This window comes from Papio anubis, chromosome 2 (genome assembly GCF_008728515.1).
Source record: "Papio anubis isolate 15944 chromosome 2, Panubis1.0, whole genome shotgun sequence".
NCBI classification, from domain to species: Eukaryota; Metazoa; Chordata; class Mammalia; order Primates; family Cercopithecidae; genus Papio; species Papio anubis.
In genome coordinates, this window is record NC_044977.1 from 179,264,090 (window position 1) to 179,283,037 (window position 18,948).

Genomic DNA, 18,948 nt, shown 5'->3' on the forward strand with positions numbered 1-18,948 from the left:
GGGTGGCAGGAGAGAGGGCATCACTGCTTACCATGTGGGAATTATTTGGGCTGCCCTCTGCAGCCACCTCAGCCTTGGCCAACAACTACTCAAGCCCCCAAGGATGTGCTGACCCAGCTCACTCTCCCAGAGCTCCAGTACAATGGCTCACCCACAGCTAGTCTCCCAAAGCCATTGGGATCTTTAGACTCCTAGCCCTTGCTACCCCTGTTCTTCCTGTCCGCAATGTCCTGTCCTCTCTTCCCTACCTATTATCCCCTCAACTTATCCATCTTGAATGCCACTGCTTAGGAAGTCTCCCTAATAACCTTTCTCCTTTGTGTCATGGAAAAATATTCCTCTCTTACCTATCCCGACACACTGTTAACTCCTTGAGAGAGGGGAGGAGTTATCTATCTATCTATCTATCTATCTATCTATCTATCTATCTATCTAATCATCTATCTGAAGCACCCACAAGTCTGAGCATTGAACTTTGCCTGACCCTGGACAAATAAACGAACACATAAATGACTGACAGCAGGTCCATGGTAATGAGCTCAGAGGCTTTCACACTTCCCTGGGAGACCCTGAACTAAGTGTTCTCTATCAGCTATACCAACCAATGCAATTAACTGGTTCCAATCTGGTATTACAGCTGGAGAATTTCCCCAAAGTTATTCGAGACACCGGGCCTTCTCCAGGCAGTCCCGGAAATTAGCTCCTTTCAAAAATTCCTGATCACTCACCAAGACAGGGGAGCATCCAGCTGTCTTCTTAATGACATAAAGGACGGGAATAATTTCACTCCTGTTTTCAAGGGCAATAGAGGCAATCATAAAGTATGCAGGGGAGGAGGAATGCAGTACTAAGAAGGTGAAGTGGGCTGGGAAGAGGGAAGCAAGGCCAGACCTGTCTTAGATCAGGAGAAACAGAAGCATACACTCAGTGGAGGCTTTCAGGGCAACAGAGGGTCAGAGGAAAATCAAAGCCTCCAGACCCCAAGCTGCAGACCCCACAGACAAGCTGCCAAGAGCAGCAACGCCAGAAGACCCAAGAGGAGGCAGCTTATTTCATCAGAATCCAGTCGGTTAAAAATAACTTCACTTATTAGTTTAAGTGAGATCACCACAGGGTTGGAAATTCACTGTCAGTGAAACAAAAATACTGAAAGGAAACTGAGAAAAGTCTACATTCACGATGAACTTTATTTCTATAAAGAAACACAGGAGGAAGCTGCCTGAACGAACATTCCACAGGCTCTGTTTTCCTTCTGGGCTCTTTATGAGGCACATGTCTGCCGTTTTTGGAATTAGCACTCTTCATTCTTCCAGTCTTGCCAAAGAGAAGCAGCTTAGCGCCATGCAGCATCACGGGGAAAGAGGCAAGCTTTGGAGGAACACTGCACGGGGGCATCTGCTGAGCTGGACCTCACCTACACTCACACGGGAACCTCGCGGCACAGCCTGTTCTCCTCTGCTTCCGCCAAGGCACTGCACCTTCCTTGGGCAAACAGATTTCCCTTGTTGACTGTGCTGTCAACAAAGGCTCTACTGAGGAAAAGCAGCAACTCTGCTGAGAAGGGCGGAGGGCCCTGCAGGAGCCGTTTACAGGCTCTTCCTAAAGGAGAAAAGGCAGAGGGGCAGGGATAGAACTCTCTCTGAGTAACTGTGGGAATCCATCCTGCTTTTCTGTTAGGCCCCAGGAGAACAGTCCTGTAGTCCTCGTGCCATCTCCGCATGCATTCCTGCGTCCTCTTCATGGCTCACCTGAAGCTTCCTCACCAAGTAGGCCCAGCAGGACCAAGGCTCCTGTCTTCCCTGTAACCCCTGCCCTGTGCAGCTCTTGCCCAGGCTAGGCTAGGGCGAGCTGCTCTGGGATACAGGGCCCTCGAGCACTGTAACAGCGATGAACCACACATAATGCCCGCTCCTTTCAAATGGCATCCAGTCTTCACACACATGCCAACAGGTGTCACGGGAGGCTCAGCACATGCCTCATCTAAAGCCTGCCATTCTGCTAGGCTCATGCATGGCCATGATGAGCTGAGGAAGCCCAAAAGCCGACAGCAACATGGATACTCTGCCTCTGGAACACATCCGGATAGTTCGCTGCCGAGTTTTCTGGCGGCGTGCCCTCGTTGTGCCCGGGTCTCCACACCCTCCCATTCCACTGGCTCTCTCCAACCGGCTCCCCATGACTCAGTGTTATTTTGTGTCTTAGGTTTATTTTTGTCTGCTGCTGTTGTTTTTGCTGTTTTTGGAGGAGTATGTAGACCATTTGTTGTTGTTGTTGTTGTTGTTGTTTGAGAGAGACATAGGGACTCACTCTGTTGCTCAGGCTGGAGTGCAGTGGCATGATCATAGCTCACTGCAGCCTCAAACCCCTGAATTCCAGAGATCCTCTCGTCTCAGCCTCCAGAGTAGCTGGGAATACAGGGCGTGCCACCATGCCCGGCGAATTTTTTTACTTTTCAAAGGGATGGTTTTTAGGGACAAAGGGTATCATATGTACAACTTACTCTCCAATGGTTCAAAAAAAATTATAGATACACACATATATACATATTCACATATGTATATATACGTATCTTGCTATGTTGCCCAGGCTGGTCTCAAACTTCTGGGCTCAAGTTATCCTCCAAAGTGTTGGGACTACAAGCATAAGCCACCATGCCGGCCTGAGCTTTTTGCTTTTTTTGTTTGTTTGTTCGGTTTTCTTTTTTTTTTTTTTTTTCTTTCTTCAGACAGTCTTGCCCTGTCGCCCAAGATGGAGTGCAGTGATGTGATCTCGGCTCACCGCAACCTCCACCTCCCGGGTTAAAGTGATTTTCATGCCTCAACCTCCTGAGTGGCTTGGATTACAGGCATGCGCCACTACATCTGGCTACAGCCTGAGCTTTTTGAGATTTTAAATTTTTATATAATTTCAAAGTTATATAAACATTATAAAAGCAAGGAACCCACCCTTCTTGCAGGTTCACCAATGTGTTTTCATCTTCCCATTTGCTTTATCATTCTCTTCTCTCTCTTCCTCTCTCCATACCACACACACACACACACACACACGCATACATGTGTGTATACATATATATGTGAATATGTATATATGTGTATCTATAATTCTTTTTTGAACCATTGGAGAGTAAGTTGTAGATTGGATGTCCCTTCGTCCCTAAAAACCTTGGTGTGCATTTCTAAAAACAAGGATATTCTCTTATATAACTACAGTACAGTTATCCAAATCAGAAAATTTAAACGTTGATACAATACTATTATTTAATTCATGATCCATATTCAAATTTCATCAATTATAACTATTTTTTCCTAGTTCAGGATACAATCCAGGATCATGAATTGCATTTCATTGACAAGTCTTTTTGGTCTATCTTAATCTAGAACATTTGCTTAGCCTTTCTTATTCTTGACATTTTTTTTAAAAGAGTAGGATGTTCTTCAATTTGAGTTCGGTTAATGTTTCCTTGTGATTAGATTCAGTTACACATTTTTGGAAGGAATATGCAAAAAATGAATCACTGAATCAATGTGTTCCTCTGAGTGCAATGTATCATATATATTGAGTTGCCCATGACTAATCTGGAGTCACTATCATGATGTTGACTTTGGTGTCCTATAGGACATGAATGGATGTTCTCAACCTCTGACTTCATGCACTACAGTTGTGGGCAAAAGGGGCACACACTTGCATACACATAACTTGCTCGATGGTCTGTGAGGTAGAAAGCCCAGGTTGGCCTGTTGGGTGAGGAGAAACACATGGTTCAGTTGCCCTTGTCACCCAAGCCAAAGGCCAGCCAACTCCTAGAAGCAAGGGTACCTAGCTAACAGCAGCTGACCACAGACTTATGAAGAAGTCCCACCAAGACCGGCAGAAAAACAGCCAAATCGGTGGTTCACAAAATTGTAAGCTAAATAAATAGTTGCTGTTTTAAGCCACTACATTTTGGGGTGATATGTTAGCTAGCAAAAGCTAACCAATACATCTTGTTTATTGGAGAAAGAAATAAGACTCAGAAGCCCTACGTATTTCTTTGACATTACTGAAGAAAAAATGTTGTCCTGTTTTTCTTCTGGTTCTGTCCTGTCTCCCTCAGGGATATGACCCTCTGTTTATGTTTAGAATTTAAAAGATTATTTAAATTTACTAATGTGGGCCAGGCGCAGTACTCCCAGCATGTCGGGAAGCCGAGGCGGGCGGATCGCCTGAGGTTAGGAGTTCAAGACCAGCCTGACCAACATGGTGAAACCCCGTCTCTAATAAAAATTCAAAAAAAATTAGCCAGGCACGGTGGTGCACGCACCTGTAATCCCAGCTACTCAGGAGGCTGAGGCAGGAGAATCGCATGAACCCGGAAGGCAGAGGTTGCAGTGAGCTGAGATCACACCATTGCACTACAGCCTGGGTGACAAGAGTAAGACTGCGTCTCAAAATAAATAAATAAATAAAAATAAAAAATTTACTAATGTGTGAGTGTCTGTGTGTGTGTGTGTGTGTGTGTGTGTGTGTGTGTTAAGAAAAAAAATAAACCACAGATACTGCTCTCCCTGGATTTTTTGAAAACCAAGTCACATCTCTCAGTTGCTTGATTGGATCAATGATGACAGGAGACTCTCCCAACACCCTTCCATAGAAAACAGCAGATGCAGAGCCCTTCCTAGAGAGGGACCCCAGAGCAGAAGGCCCTTAGGGATCACCATGACTCTTACTTTTACCAACTCTTCTGACCCCTTTCCTGGAGATAAGGATTTGGTGCCTCTGGGATGCAGTCAGATGATCTGTATTTTCAACAAGTTCTTCTGGTATTTCACACTATCAGGGGAGTCTGGGAAACACTACATTACAGAAGGAGTTCTCAACCTGGGCTGCACATTAAAATCACAGGGGAGTTTAAAAAAACCCAGAACATTTAAATCAGAATCTTTAGCGCTAGCACTGAGGCATCAGTATTTTTTAACACCCCCACCCCCGATGAGTCCAGTGTGCAGCCAAGAATAACCTGTGCTCGTTTCTATGACTGATCAGTAAGAAGCTTGCTTCCCCTTCCCCATTCACAAGAATATTCCTTTTTCAACCACACGTGTTTCTGATAACAGAGGTGTACTTATTTGGTGCATACAAAATGCTGCCCTTGAGGCTTCTTTATGATTTTTCTCCTCACCACTCAGCTGATTTCCCAATAGGAATTTGAATTTTCCTTACTGTGAACAGTTTCCTAAATCCTATACATTTCCTTTTTGGGAAAAACATATTGTTTTCTTTTCAGCGTACTGTCCAATATGAAGAGAGACTGGAGGGCAAGCTGTGAACATTATCCGCTGTATCAGATGCTGCTAGGGCTCTACCCATATTCTCTAGACACTTTTACCATTCCCATGCACAGGGACTCCTGGTAGGCACCTTCGCCTCTTTGTTGGAAGGTGGCACTCAGGCTACTGGAACCTTTTGCCTGTGCACACGCAAAAAACAGAAGAACCTCGGAATTTATATCTCCTAAAGCAAGCCTTCACTCATGCCTGACAGGTGTGGTATAACTACTGCAGCTCCCTCACCCCAATCGGAAAAACTGGGGTTACATACATACACTATCTCCAGGGGTTTCCTGAGTGATTGAGCCAAAGTTACCCGGCACCTCACCACCACTGTGAATTTCGCTCAATATTGCACCGATGCTTGACCCCCTTCCCTGTCTTGTCCACTTCCCCACCATACTATTGGCTTTCCTTTGGAAGACTTCCTGATAAACCATGTCTAGTAAATCCTCACTTCAAGGTTTTCTTCTAGAGAAACCAACCTAATATAGCAACCCCCAAGAGCACACCCTCCAGCACCTTTAAGAAGACTCTGGCACTGACCTTCATCCTTAATACAAAGGGCACTGTATGTGCCACCAGGAACTGGGTTGCTCTCAATTCTCACATCAACAGCTCTCATGATTTGCTGTTCTCCACTTCCTTTGCTACACACGGTTGTTCTGAAACAGACAAAAAAGGCACTGAGTGAGGAGAACTCTGGGTTGAAAATAATAAGGAATAATTCTCTTCTGTTGTCAGCTCCGAATCGTGAGCTCTGAATTCATGAGCTCCGAATTCATGAGCTCTGTCTAAAAGCATAAATCTGGACACATTCTCTGCAAAAAAAGTCTAAATTCAGAAATACAGGTGATGCTTCAGTTGAAGTAATAGGTATCAATTCGAGTTTCAAAGGCAATATATTGTGGATCTCTTCTAGATTATGTTGGTTTTTATTTCATAAAATTCTGCTCTTTTCTTTTTCTCTTATTTTGCTGTTCTTCAAACTTCTTTAGATCTTTAGTTCATGAACCTTCAGCTTTTTTCCTTTTCTAACAAACATTTAATGTTTTAGATTTCCTTCTATAGTTTTCGCAGCTCCCCATGAGTTTGGTTATGTATATTTTTAATATCACTGAGTTCTAAATACATGATAATTTCCATTATAATTTTTTCCCATAATTTATTTAAGGATATCTTTTCTAAACAGCAAATACTTGAATTTTTAAAAGTTCATCTCACAATCTCTATTTTCTAATTGGAGCCTCTTGTCTATTTATACTCAATTCAATCATCAATCTAATTGAAATCTGCTTTTTATTAGTTCTGCCCATTCTCTCTTCCTTTCCTCTTCTTTCTTTTTTCCCACTTTGGATTATCTGAATTCTTCTTCTTCATTTTTGGAGGTAGTATTCTCTTTTTTCTCTGTATTGATTTGGAAGTTAAATATCCTTTCACTATTTTCTTTCCCAGAAGTTACAACTTCTTTTACTTATTGAAATGTAATATTACTTTTATCATTGTCCCTAATAATACAACTTGAAATACTTAAAACACTACACATGAACACACTTAAAACACTTCCCACTTATATAAATCATTTTTTAGCATCCAGTGTGACTATTACTGCTTCAGACAATTACATAATTTCAATTGGTCCACATATTTACTCCTTCCATTTATTCCTTTTTGCCTTTCCAGGCTTCCTCATGCAATATTTTCCTCCTGCCTGAAGAGCACTTGTTTAAGTGCAGATTGGATGCAATGAATTCTCTCACCTTTCATCTGTCTGAAAATTTCTTTATCTCACCTTTATTATTGGGAGATATTTTTCATTGGGGGATAAAATTCTAGGTTAGCAGTAATTTTCTTTCTGTATCTTCAAAATATCAAAAGTCTTTGGGGTTTCATTGTCAGTTTATTGTTCCTCCTTTAAAGACAATCTGAGCATTTTTAATTTTTAAAAATATTCTTTTCTTCATATATGATTCTTCCAGTCTTACCATGATGTGCCTAGCTGTGAACTTCTTTGTATTTGTCTTACTTGAGCTTTGCAGTGATTCTTGAGTCTGTGTCTGGATGTTTTTCTTCAATTGTGGATCATTTTCATATTACTTTTATTTTATTTTCTTTTTTCTTTCTCTTCTCCTTTTATAATTCAAATTATATTGCATCTTCTTTGTCTTTTACTCTTTGTTGTATAATTTTTCATCCTTTTCCCTCCATTATTGATTCTGGATATCCTCCTCTGAAATATTTTCCAGTTCACTAATCCTCTCTTTGGCTCTTTTTTTTAAAGTCTTTCTTTCTTTTCCCTCCTTTCTTTCCTTCTTCCTTTCTTTCTTTCTTTCTTTTCTTTCTCTCTCTTTCTTTCTTCTTTCTCCTTCCTTCCTTCTTTTCTTTCTCTTTCTCTCTCTTCTTTGTTTTCTTTTTTTTCTTTTCTTTCTTTTAGAGACAAAGTCTCACTATGTTGTCTAGATTGTATTTAAACTTTGAACTCCTTGGCTCAAGTGATCCTCCTGCCTCAGCCTCCCAAGTGGCTGGGACTACAGGCATGCACCACCATGCCCAGCCCTCTTTGGCTCTTTTTGATCAGCTATTAGGTCTATCCATTAATTTCTTAATTTTAGTTACTGAATTTTTCATGTCTAGAGTTTCCATTTAGTTATTTTTACAGTTTCCACCCTCTGCCAAAATTCTCCTTCTCATCTTTTATATCTTTGAACATGTCAAGGATAGTTATTTTAAAGTCTGTATCTACTAATCCTAATGTCTGGAGTTTCTATTACCTATTGTTTCTTCTGAATTTTATTCTACTTGCCTTGTCTCCTCACGCAACTAGTTATTTTATATTGTGAGACAAATCCTGCATTGGCTAAATTGTTTGTTGAAATAAATTGAGGTCTAGGATACTATCTCCCTCAAAAGATAATTTTTATTTGATTCTCCTAGATATCTGGAGCACTGGAAATTCAGGGTCATCTCAATCCAAATTCATGGCTATAGAGTATTTGAAGATGTGCTGCTTCTCCCAGGAGGGCCTGCGTCCAGTTCACTGTACAGTGTACTGTGTCCAGCTTACCCTTAGGGCATAGCCCTGCAAGGTCCCAACCCAAAGCAAAACGGCTCACCGGGTCCCCTCCTACACAGAAGGTGAATTCAAATCTCCATCCCCCTAGTCCCATGTGGCTATTAAAACTGCTATTTAGCTTTTTAGTCACCCTTTAGGGAATCTGCAAAAGTTTCCAGGAGACAAGTGGCCGAAAAGTCTAAATTCATCACTCTAGGCCTTTATCATTCTCTGGATTTACGTGTACACTCAACATAAATTTATAGAGATATAGGGCAGATGTGCTAGATGTCTACTATGCCATCAATTACAAGATGCACCACACATTTAATCATTGCTTTTCAGTGTGTGGTGAGGGAGTGGAGAACTATGCAGGAAAGAACCACAGATGGGCCTAATGGTCAGATGCTTGTTTCCAGAAAATTAAAATGAAAGGATATTGAATAGGAATGGTGAAAAGAGAGTAATATATTTAAAAAAATAAAAAAGGGATAGAAAAACTATTTTTAATACGTTGTGTAGTAAATATAACAAGTATATTTTCTTTATTTTCTTTCTTTCATTATTTATTTTGAGATGGAGTCTAGCTCTGTTGCACAGGCTGGAGTTCAATGGCGCCATCTCGGCTCACTGCAACCTCTATCTCCCTGGTTCAAGTGATTCTCCTGCCTCAGCCTCCTGAGTAGCTGGGACTACAGGCGCACACCACCATGCCCAGCTAAGTTTTGTATTTTTAGTACAGACTGGGTTTCGCCAAATTGGCCGGGCTGGTCTTGAACTCCTGACCACAATTAATCCGCCTGCCGTGGCCTCCCAAAATGCTAGGATTACAGGCATGAGCCACTGCACCCAGCTGTATGTTTTCTTTGTAAGGTAATATCATTTCAGCCTGCAGAGATCCACTAATATGCCTTAACACCTTACAGTAAATCCACAGAAGATGGACCTTTCTAATCGTCCAGTCCTAGCATACAATGCCTGAGAGACCTAAGCCTAGTTGCAAGCTGTCTCTTCAGAATCTGTGAATACTCTGGTTATCTGATGAAATTTTATAGTAACAGAATTATGAAAAAATATTCCTGCTTGACTACATTATGGAAATGCATGCACAGGGTATATTTTGTCTATTCAAGAGCATGGATATAAAACGTAAGGCAGAGAGGACCACAGTTCCAGATTCACCAAAAGGCTTTGGATGTAGCCTCAGTTGTCCCTTTATTCAGTTGCCGCTTCATACTTGGCACATTTGGAGACATGAGTCAGCATGGCTGTCTGTGTTTTCCATGGCCACTTGCCAGCCAGACATCTTAGGATAATCATCTACCAAAGTAGTTCTTGGTGCCTTGTTTGCTTTCACATTTCCTGTGGCACGAAGGAAAAAGTGAAGTGGCTCCTGCCTTCTCTGAGCATGACCAAAGAAGTGTTTGTTTATTTCTGCTTTTGTTGCCTGTGTTTCTGAGATCTTATTAAAATATTTTCCCAGACCAATATCCTGAAGGATTCCTCCTATGTTTTCTTCTAGTAGTTTTATAGTTTTGGGTCTTACATTTTGGTCTACAACCCATTTTGGGTTGATTTTTATATGAGGTGAGAGGTGGGGGTCTAATTTTATTCTTCTGCATATAGATATCCAGTTTTCCCAGCACCATTTATTGAAGATACTATCCTTTCCCCAATGAGTGTTCTAAGTTCTAGTGTTCTATACGACTGTAGGATGGCCGTAGTTAACAATAACATCATTTCAAACAGTTAGAAGAGGATATTGAATGTTCCCAGCAAAAAAGAAATGCTAAATATTTGAGATGACAGACATGCTAATTACCCTGATCTGATCACTCCCCATTATGTGTGTCAAAACATCACTACATACTCCAAGAATATATACAATTATTATCTGTCAATTTAAAAAATAAAATTAGGCCAAGCATGGTGGCTCACACCTGTAAACCCATCACTTTGGGAGATGAAAGCCAGAGGACTGCTTGAGCCCAGGAGTTTGAGACCAGCCTGAGCAATATGGCAAGACTTCGTTTCTACAAAAAAATTAATAAATTAATAAATAAATAAAAATGTAAAACCAAGCAGGTATTGGAAAGATTTCTCCTAGCTGGCCATAACAATTACTTCTCTAAAGGATTCCACGGGTCAGGAACTCAGATAGCCACAGTAGGAATGGCTTGTCTTGCATATAAAGTCTAGGGGCTGAGCTGGCAAGACTCATAGGCTGACAATAACTCAATGGCTGGGGACTAGAATCACCTAGAGGCATCTTCATTCACATTTTTGGCAGTTAATGCTGGCCACGGGCTAGGATATTGGTTACGGCTGTTGGCAAGAGCCCCTAACGGAGATATCTCCATGTGATCTGGCCTTCCTCACAGCACACCCATCTCAGCACAGTCAGACTCCTCATGGCATCTCAAGGCTACAAAAGTGAGTGTCCCCAGAAATCTAGACAGATGCAGCATGGATTTTTCCAGCCTAACTTCAGAAGTCAAGTAATTTCACTTTTGCTGTAGAGGCGAACACACCTGTTGATGCCAGTGGTGTGAAAAAAATTGTGGCCATATTTTAAAACCTCCATGCCATGTTTCTATATATATATATATGCAGATGAGTGTCCACAGAAAAAAAGGGATAAAGAATGCATACCAAACAGTTAATAGTCATTATCTCTGAGATGGAGAAGAAGAGAGAAACTTACTTTGTACTTTATGTATATATATGCATTATTTGAAATTTTTGCAATAAGCATGTATTATTTTTATTACTTAAAAAAATTCAAGGCTAAGCAGGGTGGCTCATGCTTGTAATCCCAGCACTTTGGGAAGCCAAAGCAGGATTGCTTGAGGTCAGAGTTCAAGACCAGCCTGGGCAACATAGCAAGCATTTTCTATCTCTATAAAAAATAAAAATAAACAATTAGCTAGGTGTGGTGGCACATGCCTGTAGTCTTAGCTACAGAAGGCTGAGGCAGGAGAAACATTAGAGCCCAGGAGGTTGAGGCTGCAGTGAGCTGTAACCATGCCACAGCACTCCAGCCTGGTTGACAGAGTGAGACCCTATGTCTAAAACAAAAAAAGAAAATTCAACATAACAAAGTAAGAGGATAAAAGAATTCTGACAGAACTCCAGAAAAATGCTTTTATAAGCAAACTCAAAACATGAACACACGCCAGGCGCGGTGGCTCACACTTTGGGAGGCCGAGGCAGGTGGATCACCTGAGGTAAGAAGTTTGAGACCAGCCTGGCCAATATGGTGAAACCCCACCTCTACTAAAAATACAAAAATTAGCTGGGCATGGTGGCAGATGCCTGTAATCCCAGCTAGTCGGGAGGCTGAGGCAGGAGAATCACTTGAACCTGGGAGGCAGAGGTGGCAGTGAGCCTAGAATTGCACCATTGCACTCCAACCTGGGCAACAGAGCTAGACTCCATCTCACACAAAAGAAAGCAAAACATGAACACACTGGAGGCTACTGCCCACTGTACTCTCCCTGTACTGGTATCTCAACAGAACAATCACTGAGCCCTATATAAGCCTTGGTGGTGCAATTGGGGTGAGTTGGAAAAGGAGCGCTCGCCTGACTTACCCAAGAGTGCCATCTGCTAACCAGCCAGTGGCACACACCGCAAAGGAGCAATCCTGTACCACTCTCCGCAGCTCGTCTGCAGACACCAGGTGAGCGCCCCTGCTCTTGCAGGAAAGCCGAGCAGCCTCCAGTTCTAGGCCCTGAGAGCCATTCTGAGACTCCAGCACAAAGAGCTTTCCTGTGTGGGGACAAGCACAAACACATGTGGATTTCAGGATCCATGGGAAGTTAGTCTCAGCAAACTCATCCTCTGGCAGACGCCAGTTAGAACTGCAGTCCTTCCCTGAAGTTCGAAGTGCAGCAGCTATCACATTGCACACCATCCCTGGGATCAGGTGATGACAATTACACTAGCATTTTCACCTTTTTTTTTTTTTTTTTTTTTCCAAAATTAACCATCTGCTCCGGCGTGTCGATTTGGAAAAGCCCTTCAAATCTTTCTTTTAAAATGGTGTTTTACAAATATCATGTGTCAAGGCTCAGTGTCCTAGGCTTCCCTAAGTTAGGTCACTTGATGTCTAAGGCACTGATTTAGGCCTCAGCTCTGCTTTCTTCTGCCTCCCTCAGCCCTAGGATGACCCCCTATACAACAGGTTGCTTCCCTTCTCTCTGTCCCTTGCCTTAGTATACTACCAGGCCCCTTTCACAATACATTCATTTGTGTCTGCTGTACTTCTCTCCTACTGGACAAGAAAACAGGGATGATGTCTGGTACACCTTGGCTTCCTAAGCACAATAATGTATGGACATGTAATGAGCCTTAAAGAATGTGTGATCAATGGGGGGATGGGAACATGAATTCAGGCAGAGGTGAAAGCCCAGGCTGAAAGCAGATGAGAATTTTAGGCAAGAAAACTATGGTACCGGAGGGAGCGCTGAGGTCCCCAGGAGCCTCCTGGAGGAATGAAGCAATGCCTTGGGTGGCCCTATCAAGTTAAGGTAAAGGCAGGGGGAGAAAACACCTACTTAGAATGAGACCATTTACTTACATCTGTCACCAACTTTTTCATAATACATCAGTTATTAGACTAAGACACAGCTAAGACACAAGTCATCTGCTTGCAAAAGACTAAGACAAGCCATCTACTTGCAAAATTATTATAATAAATATAATAAATACCCAGCTTTGGAACCAAAAGTTATAATAATACAAAAAATTAAACAAACATATCCATAGGTGACTGGTACTCCTACATTTAACTATAAAAAGGTAATATCAACAAAACTACAAGGAAAAACAAAAAAATTCAATCCTTGAGGAAATTTTAAACTACTGTCCCTCTCAGTAATTGCTAAAACAGAAAACAAAATTAGCACTCTTGATGTAAGAACCTACGTGCAGTACTGCATACCAAACTACAGAATACACATTCATTTTAGGCACACACAGAATATTTGTAACACTGATTAAATACTGAGCTATAAAGCAAATCTAAAAAAACCTTGAAAGACAAAAATCATACCAACCATGCCTTTTAGACTACAACAAAGCTAAAATCACTGATTTTATATATGAAACACTTACATAGTATTTACTATGGGCCAGATGTTGTTCAAATTGCTTTACAAATACTCATTATATTAATCCTTATGACAACTCTATGATATATGTGGTATTATCATCCTCATTTTATAGTTAAGGTTTAGTATTAATACTTGTCCAAGATCACACAGCAGAGATACAAAATCAGGCAGTATGGCTCCCTGTTAGTGATTTCAATCACTTGGTTATACTGCCTATCAATAACAAAGCAATAACTAGGAAAATCCCCTTGTGCGAAATTACAAAATATACTTCTAAATAAACTGTGTTCAAAGAAGAAATCACAACTGAAATAAAACATGTCAATTCAAGGGCCAAAAACTTATGGAGAAACTAAAGTAGTTTAAGAGAAATTTATAGCCTCAGAACTCATATTATTAATACAAAAAAAAGTATGGTTGAGAATCAATGATCTAAGTTTCTAGCTCAAAAAACTAACACAAAAGTCCCACAAAATCAAATCTTCTAAAGTAGGAAGAGGAAATAATACAGATAGAGCAGAAATCAATAAAATGGAAAGCAGACATACAATCGAGAAAATAAAATGGATAAACCCCTAGTATGACTGATCAAGACAAAAAAAGAAAACACAAATTACCAATAGCAAAAACACAAATTACCAATATCAAGAATGAAAGGGAACATCACTACAGATCCCGTGGACCCCGAAATGATAATTAGAAATTATTACATTGCATATGCCACATTAGACAATCTAGATGAAGTGGGGAAAAAACTTTAAAAAACAAAACTTAGCAATATTGACACAAAATTAATTTTAAAATCTGAATATTTCTTTATCTACTAAAGAAATTAAATTTATTATTTAAAATCTTCCTACAAGAAAACCTTCAGACACAGATGATCTCACACCAAAACAAACAAACAAAAGCCCTCACCGGCAGAAACCCTTTCAGAGAGTTAAAGAGGGAACAACTTTCCAATTCGGTTTAGGAACCATCATAAGTTTGATATCAACACTTGGCAAAGATATTATAGAAAATGAAAATTATAGGCCAATATATTTCATGAACATAGATTCAATAATCCCAAACCAGCTTCCCTCACTCCAGGCTCAGTTCTATGTCTTCTTGCTGTAAAATTTTTCCTTAGGATTCTGCCCACGCATACAATTTCACAGACCATCCTTATACAGATGACATGTTTTTAGAAATAGTTTCTCTCCAAATCTCTCTCTTCAAATATCTGTAATTCATCATACTTAAGCTGAGCATTTCTTCTTCTTCCTCCCATCACCACAGCACACAAATAACTAAATGTAGGAACTGGTGGTAGTTAAGAATTTAGTACCAAAAAGAATCCTTTGATAATATAGCTTATAACTCTTCCTGGTTTTAGTATAAATGTTGGGGCTCAGAAAATTGAGTTTCTTTAAAGGAAATATACCTATAATTGTCCATTGAGGAAGTGGGGAAAGAAAAGGAAGGAGACAAAGAATCATGTCCTCTGGTGTTGTCCTTACTTTCTCTTTGACCAGTGACATTTCTGCCTTTAATTTTCTATGACCCGTATCAAGCTAGAGAGGCACAAAATATTGATCCTTATCCACATGGCATTCCACTTAAACAGTTATAATGGGGTGAAACTCTAAAACCTTACGGATGACAAAAATATTTACTTAAAAGGAATTAAAATTGGCACAATATATCTTGTTCAAAGGTTAATATGAGCTCCAATTTATTCTACTTGCATTCTTTAAAATCAGCTTAATTTTCATGGTTCAATGTCAGTCAAAAAACACTACAGTGAAGAATTATCAGTAGACTGCTAGTAGGTATGGGATTCTTTTGGGGGTGATGGAAACGTTCCAGAATTAGATGCATGCAAACCATGGTTTTCACAACATAATGAATGTACTAAAACCCACTTAACTGTACATTTTAAAATGACGAATTTTATGTGAAATACATGTCAATTTAAAAAATTAACAGTGGTTACTAACAGCCTTCAAAGTTAAAAATGTTTTGTCTCTAACATAGTCTCCGAGGATATGGAGAAATAAGACATTCATCCTTAATTAGGAACGAAGAGCTTTTCAAGCCTGCACTTACACTAGAGAGCACTAAAAACTCTAAGACCTAGAGGGTTTTTTCCTTGGCTTTCCCCTTTCCCTGACAACCATGCTTTTTTTTTTCCTTTTCTTTTCTTTTCTTTTCTTTTTCGTGTCTTCTAGTTGCACCCAATATTGTTGGCTAAATAAGAATCACATTTTAAAATACACAACGCATCCTAAATCGACGGAGGGCTTTTCTCTTTTATCAATCTAATTCGTCCTAAGCTAGAACTCCCTCATGGGTGTGAGAACTGCTGGTTTTAAGCTTGCTTCCTTCAGATGCTCCTGTACCATGTCAGCGGGATTTTGTTCCAATAGGAAAACACAGCTGAATTAGCTTTTCAAAACGGAATGGATACAGAGTTCCAATCCTGCTCATTCTAGGGCAAGTATTAAAAGCTAAATTCAGGCTCAAAAAACAAGCAAACAAACAAAAAGTGGATAAATTCTCAGAGAACCTGCCATGATTTGGCCCTTGCCCATTTCTCTACCTCATGTCTCAAGGCGTCCCCTCTCCTCCAGGTACTTTGCTTTATCATTTGTCCCGTTTTTCCTGTCACAGCCTTTGCACGTGCTATTCCCTCTGCCCAGGCTATTCTTCTCTCTCTCTCTTTGCCTCGTTGATTCCCACTTATCTTTCACGTCTTCCTGGACCAAGCCAAAATATCCGAGGGAGTTTTCTAACCATTGGCGGTGTCCTCGGGGGCACATTAAATAGACGTTGAGAAACTGAGGGACTGCGGAAAATCACTCCTTAGCAGAGGAGGTTCCAGGGTACCTTAGAGGTGATTTCATTTGAGCTTTCTTGGAGACCTTAGGAAAGCCAGCGGCGGGACTGCGGGACCTGCGCGCTCGGCACTAAGGGAGGTCCAGGCACCAGGCGGGCGTTTGGGCGCACGGGCACGAGGAGACTTGGTGGGCCAGGAGAGGGATGCCGGGTCCCAGGACCGCCGCTCGTTCGTTCCTCTCAGACTTGCGCTTGCCGCTTGCCAGGCTGGTCAGACGGAGCAGCCCCGGCGAGCTACGCCTTCCCTGCCCGGAACCCACGCTCCACCCCCCGCCCCGCCGCCTCCCGCACACTCACCATCCGCCCGCACCGAAAGGCGCGGCAGACCGAGCAGGAGCAGCACCGCCGCCCAGAGCCCGGGCAGGCGGCTGTGCCAACGGGCAGGCGGGCTGGGTCCCTCGGCAGTCATGGTCCGGGAGTGCGCGGGCCAGCGGGCTCGGGTGAGGGCTCTGGCTGCGCTTGGGGTTGCCCAGGCCACTGCCCAGCGTGCGCCACTCGGCTCTGCGCTCTGCGCTCGGCTCGCGAATCGCAGGCTTCGCGCCGGGCGCGCCGAGAGGGAGGAGCGCGGAGAGCCGGGGGAGGCTCGGGACGCGGAGCCGGAGCGCCTGGGCCGCCGAACTCCCGGGGGTCTTCTCTGTGGCGCCGAGGAGGCGGCTGTAACCCGGCTCCGCCTTCGCGCTGGGCACCTGGAAACCTCGGTGCCAAAAGGGGCTGCGCCGGACCGCGCTCTCCGCGGGCACAGCGGGGCGGAGGGTGAGGGCGCAGGGAGGCGGGGAGAGTAGCGAGCCGGCCGCAAGGAGCCCCCGCCCGTCTTGGGGACCCTTGGCGAAAGGGTGACGCAGTCTGAGAGGGCGAGCCCCTCCGGCAGGACCGTTAGAAAACGGGTGTCTAACTCTGTCCTTGGCCTCTACTTTTCAGCTGGCCTTCTCCCTCCCCACCATCACTTTTTTTTTTTTAAATGAAGAGAGGAAAATCTAACTTACCTACCACCCTCACTCTAAGGTATGAAACTCGTGGAAGAGCGAAATTCCTCTTTTGTAAAAGCGTAGTTTGAGAGTCAGTGAGGAAAAGACAGCTTCAGGAAGGCTTCCTTCACCACTTTGCCTGGTACTAGTATTTCTCAAGGAGCAGTAAGAGCGCTAATGAGGTTGTCACCATTATCACCCACCTCCGAAATCAGGGCTGTTTGACCTCGAAAGGGTCTGAGATTCGGACTCTTATCGGTCTGGTCTGGAAATCTACATTCTAAGTAAGTGTCCCAGTGGATTCTGCTGCAGGGGTCCCAGTTTGACTTCATTCCTTCTTCCTGCTGCCCCCAGCCTGTCTCCCCACCACCAGCACTTCCAGTGAGAGAAGAACTTGCTTTCTTCATAGGTGGAGTAATAAAGGTAAGTATTGTTATAACTGAGGCATGCGTGGTGCTCTACAATTTGCAAATCCCTTTTATATTCATGTATGGGTCAACAAACATCTATTGAGTGTCCACAACATGCCTGCCCCTGTGCTAGACCCTGAATGTGGCTGCAATCTGTCCTAAAAATGTTCACACTTAAATAAAACATACTTACAATTGAACAAGTGATTGATGCTAAAGGCGCAGATGATTATCCTCATTTAATGAACCAGGACATAGACATTGAAAGAATTTACTTTCTTTTCACGGTAAGAACTTGGATTTGAATCCACATCTGATTTACTACAGGTGTCATTTTTCAGCTTACATTAATTGTCAAAATGTACTGAAAAGATTTCTTCTCTCCTTATTACTTCCCATCAACTACAAGGGCTACTATTAGTGAGTAATTCTTTTGGATAATTAAACTTTGCTTTCAAAATACAAATACTGGCCGGACACGGTGGCCCACGCCTGTAATCCCAGCACTTTGGGACGCAGAGACCGACCAGTCACCTGAGGTCAGGAGTTGGAGATCAGCCTGGCCAACATGGTGAAATTTCCATCTTTACAAAAATACAAAAATTAGCCGGGCGTGGTAACTATTAATGCAGTGAGGTGTTAAATGCAGTGAGGCCTGACAAGTATAAATGAATTTACTTAGCTCCTTCCCTCTTTTTTTGTTTTTTTTTTTTTTGACACGGAGTCTCACTCTGTGGCCAGGCTGGAGTGCAGTGGCTCCATCTCGGCTCACTGCAACCTCTGCCTCCCAGGTTCAAGCGATTCTCCTGCCTCAGCCTCCCAAGTAGCTGGGACTACAGGTGTGCGCCACCATGCCCAGCTAATTTTTGTAGTTTTAGTAGAGATGGGGTTTCACCATGTTGGCCAGATGGTCTCTATCTCTTGACCTTGTGATCCACTGACCTCGGCCTCCCAAAGTGCTGGGATTACAGGCATGAGCCACCATGCCTGGCCAGCTCCTTCCCTTTTAACAGTTAGCTGGTAACCTAAGGAGTGAGACTTCACATGTCTGGACTGCAGGGGACATTTTAAAGCCTGGTTAGTGCTGAGAACAGAGGGGAGGGATCAGAAGGTACCTGCCAGAGCTACCAACTCACTCACTCAGGAGCTTTGCCTAGTAACATTTTTATTTTTATTTTTATTTATTTATTTTTTTTGAGACAGAGTCTTGCTCTGTCA

At 42.4% G+C, this 18,948-nt stretch overlaps 1 protein-coding gene across 2 annotated transcripts in view; it reads right to left on the reverse strand.

Moving 5' to 3' along the window:
• The window catches only part of SUSD5 (sushi domain containing 5), a 69,282-nt gene extending 51,868 nt beyond the window's left edge, over positions 1-17,414 (reverse strand). The window contains exons 1-3 of one of the 2 annotated variants that reach the window (XM_003895232.4): positions 16,653-17,414; positions 11,952-12,129; positions 5,853-5,971 (exon numbers count right to left, since the gene is read on the reverse strand). In XM_003895232.4, coding sequence (XP_003895281.2) covers positions 5,853-5,971; positions 11,952-12,129; positions 16,653-16,764 — 409 coding nt within the window. In that variant the 5' untranslated portion in view covers positions 16,765-17,414. Of the gene's footprint in view, positions 1-5,852; positions 5,972-11,951; positions 12,290-16,652 lie in introns of those variants that run through there. The other variant, XM_031663792.1, reaches the window with a different exon arrangement.
• Between the last annotated feature and the right edge of the window lie 1,534 nt (positions 17,415-18,948).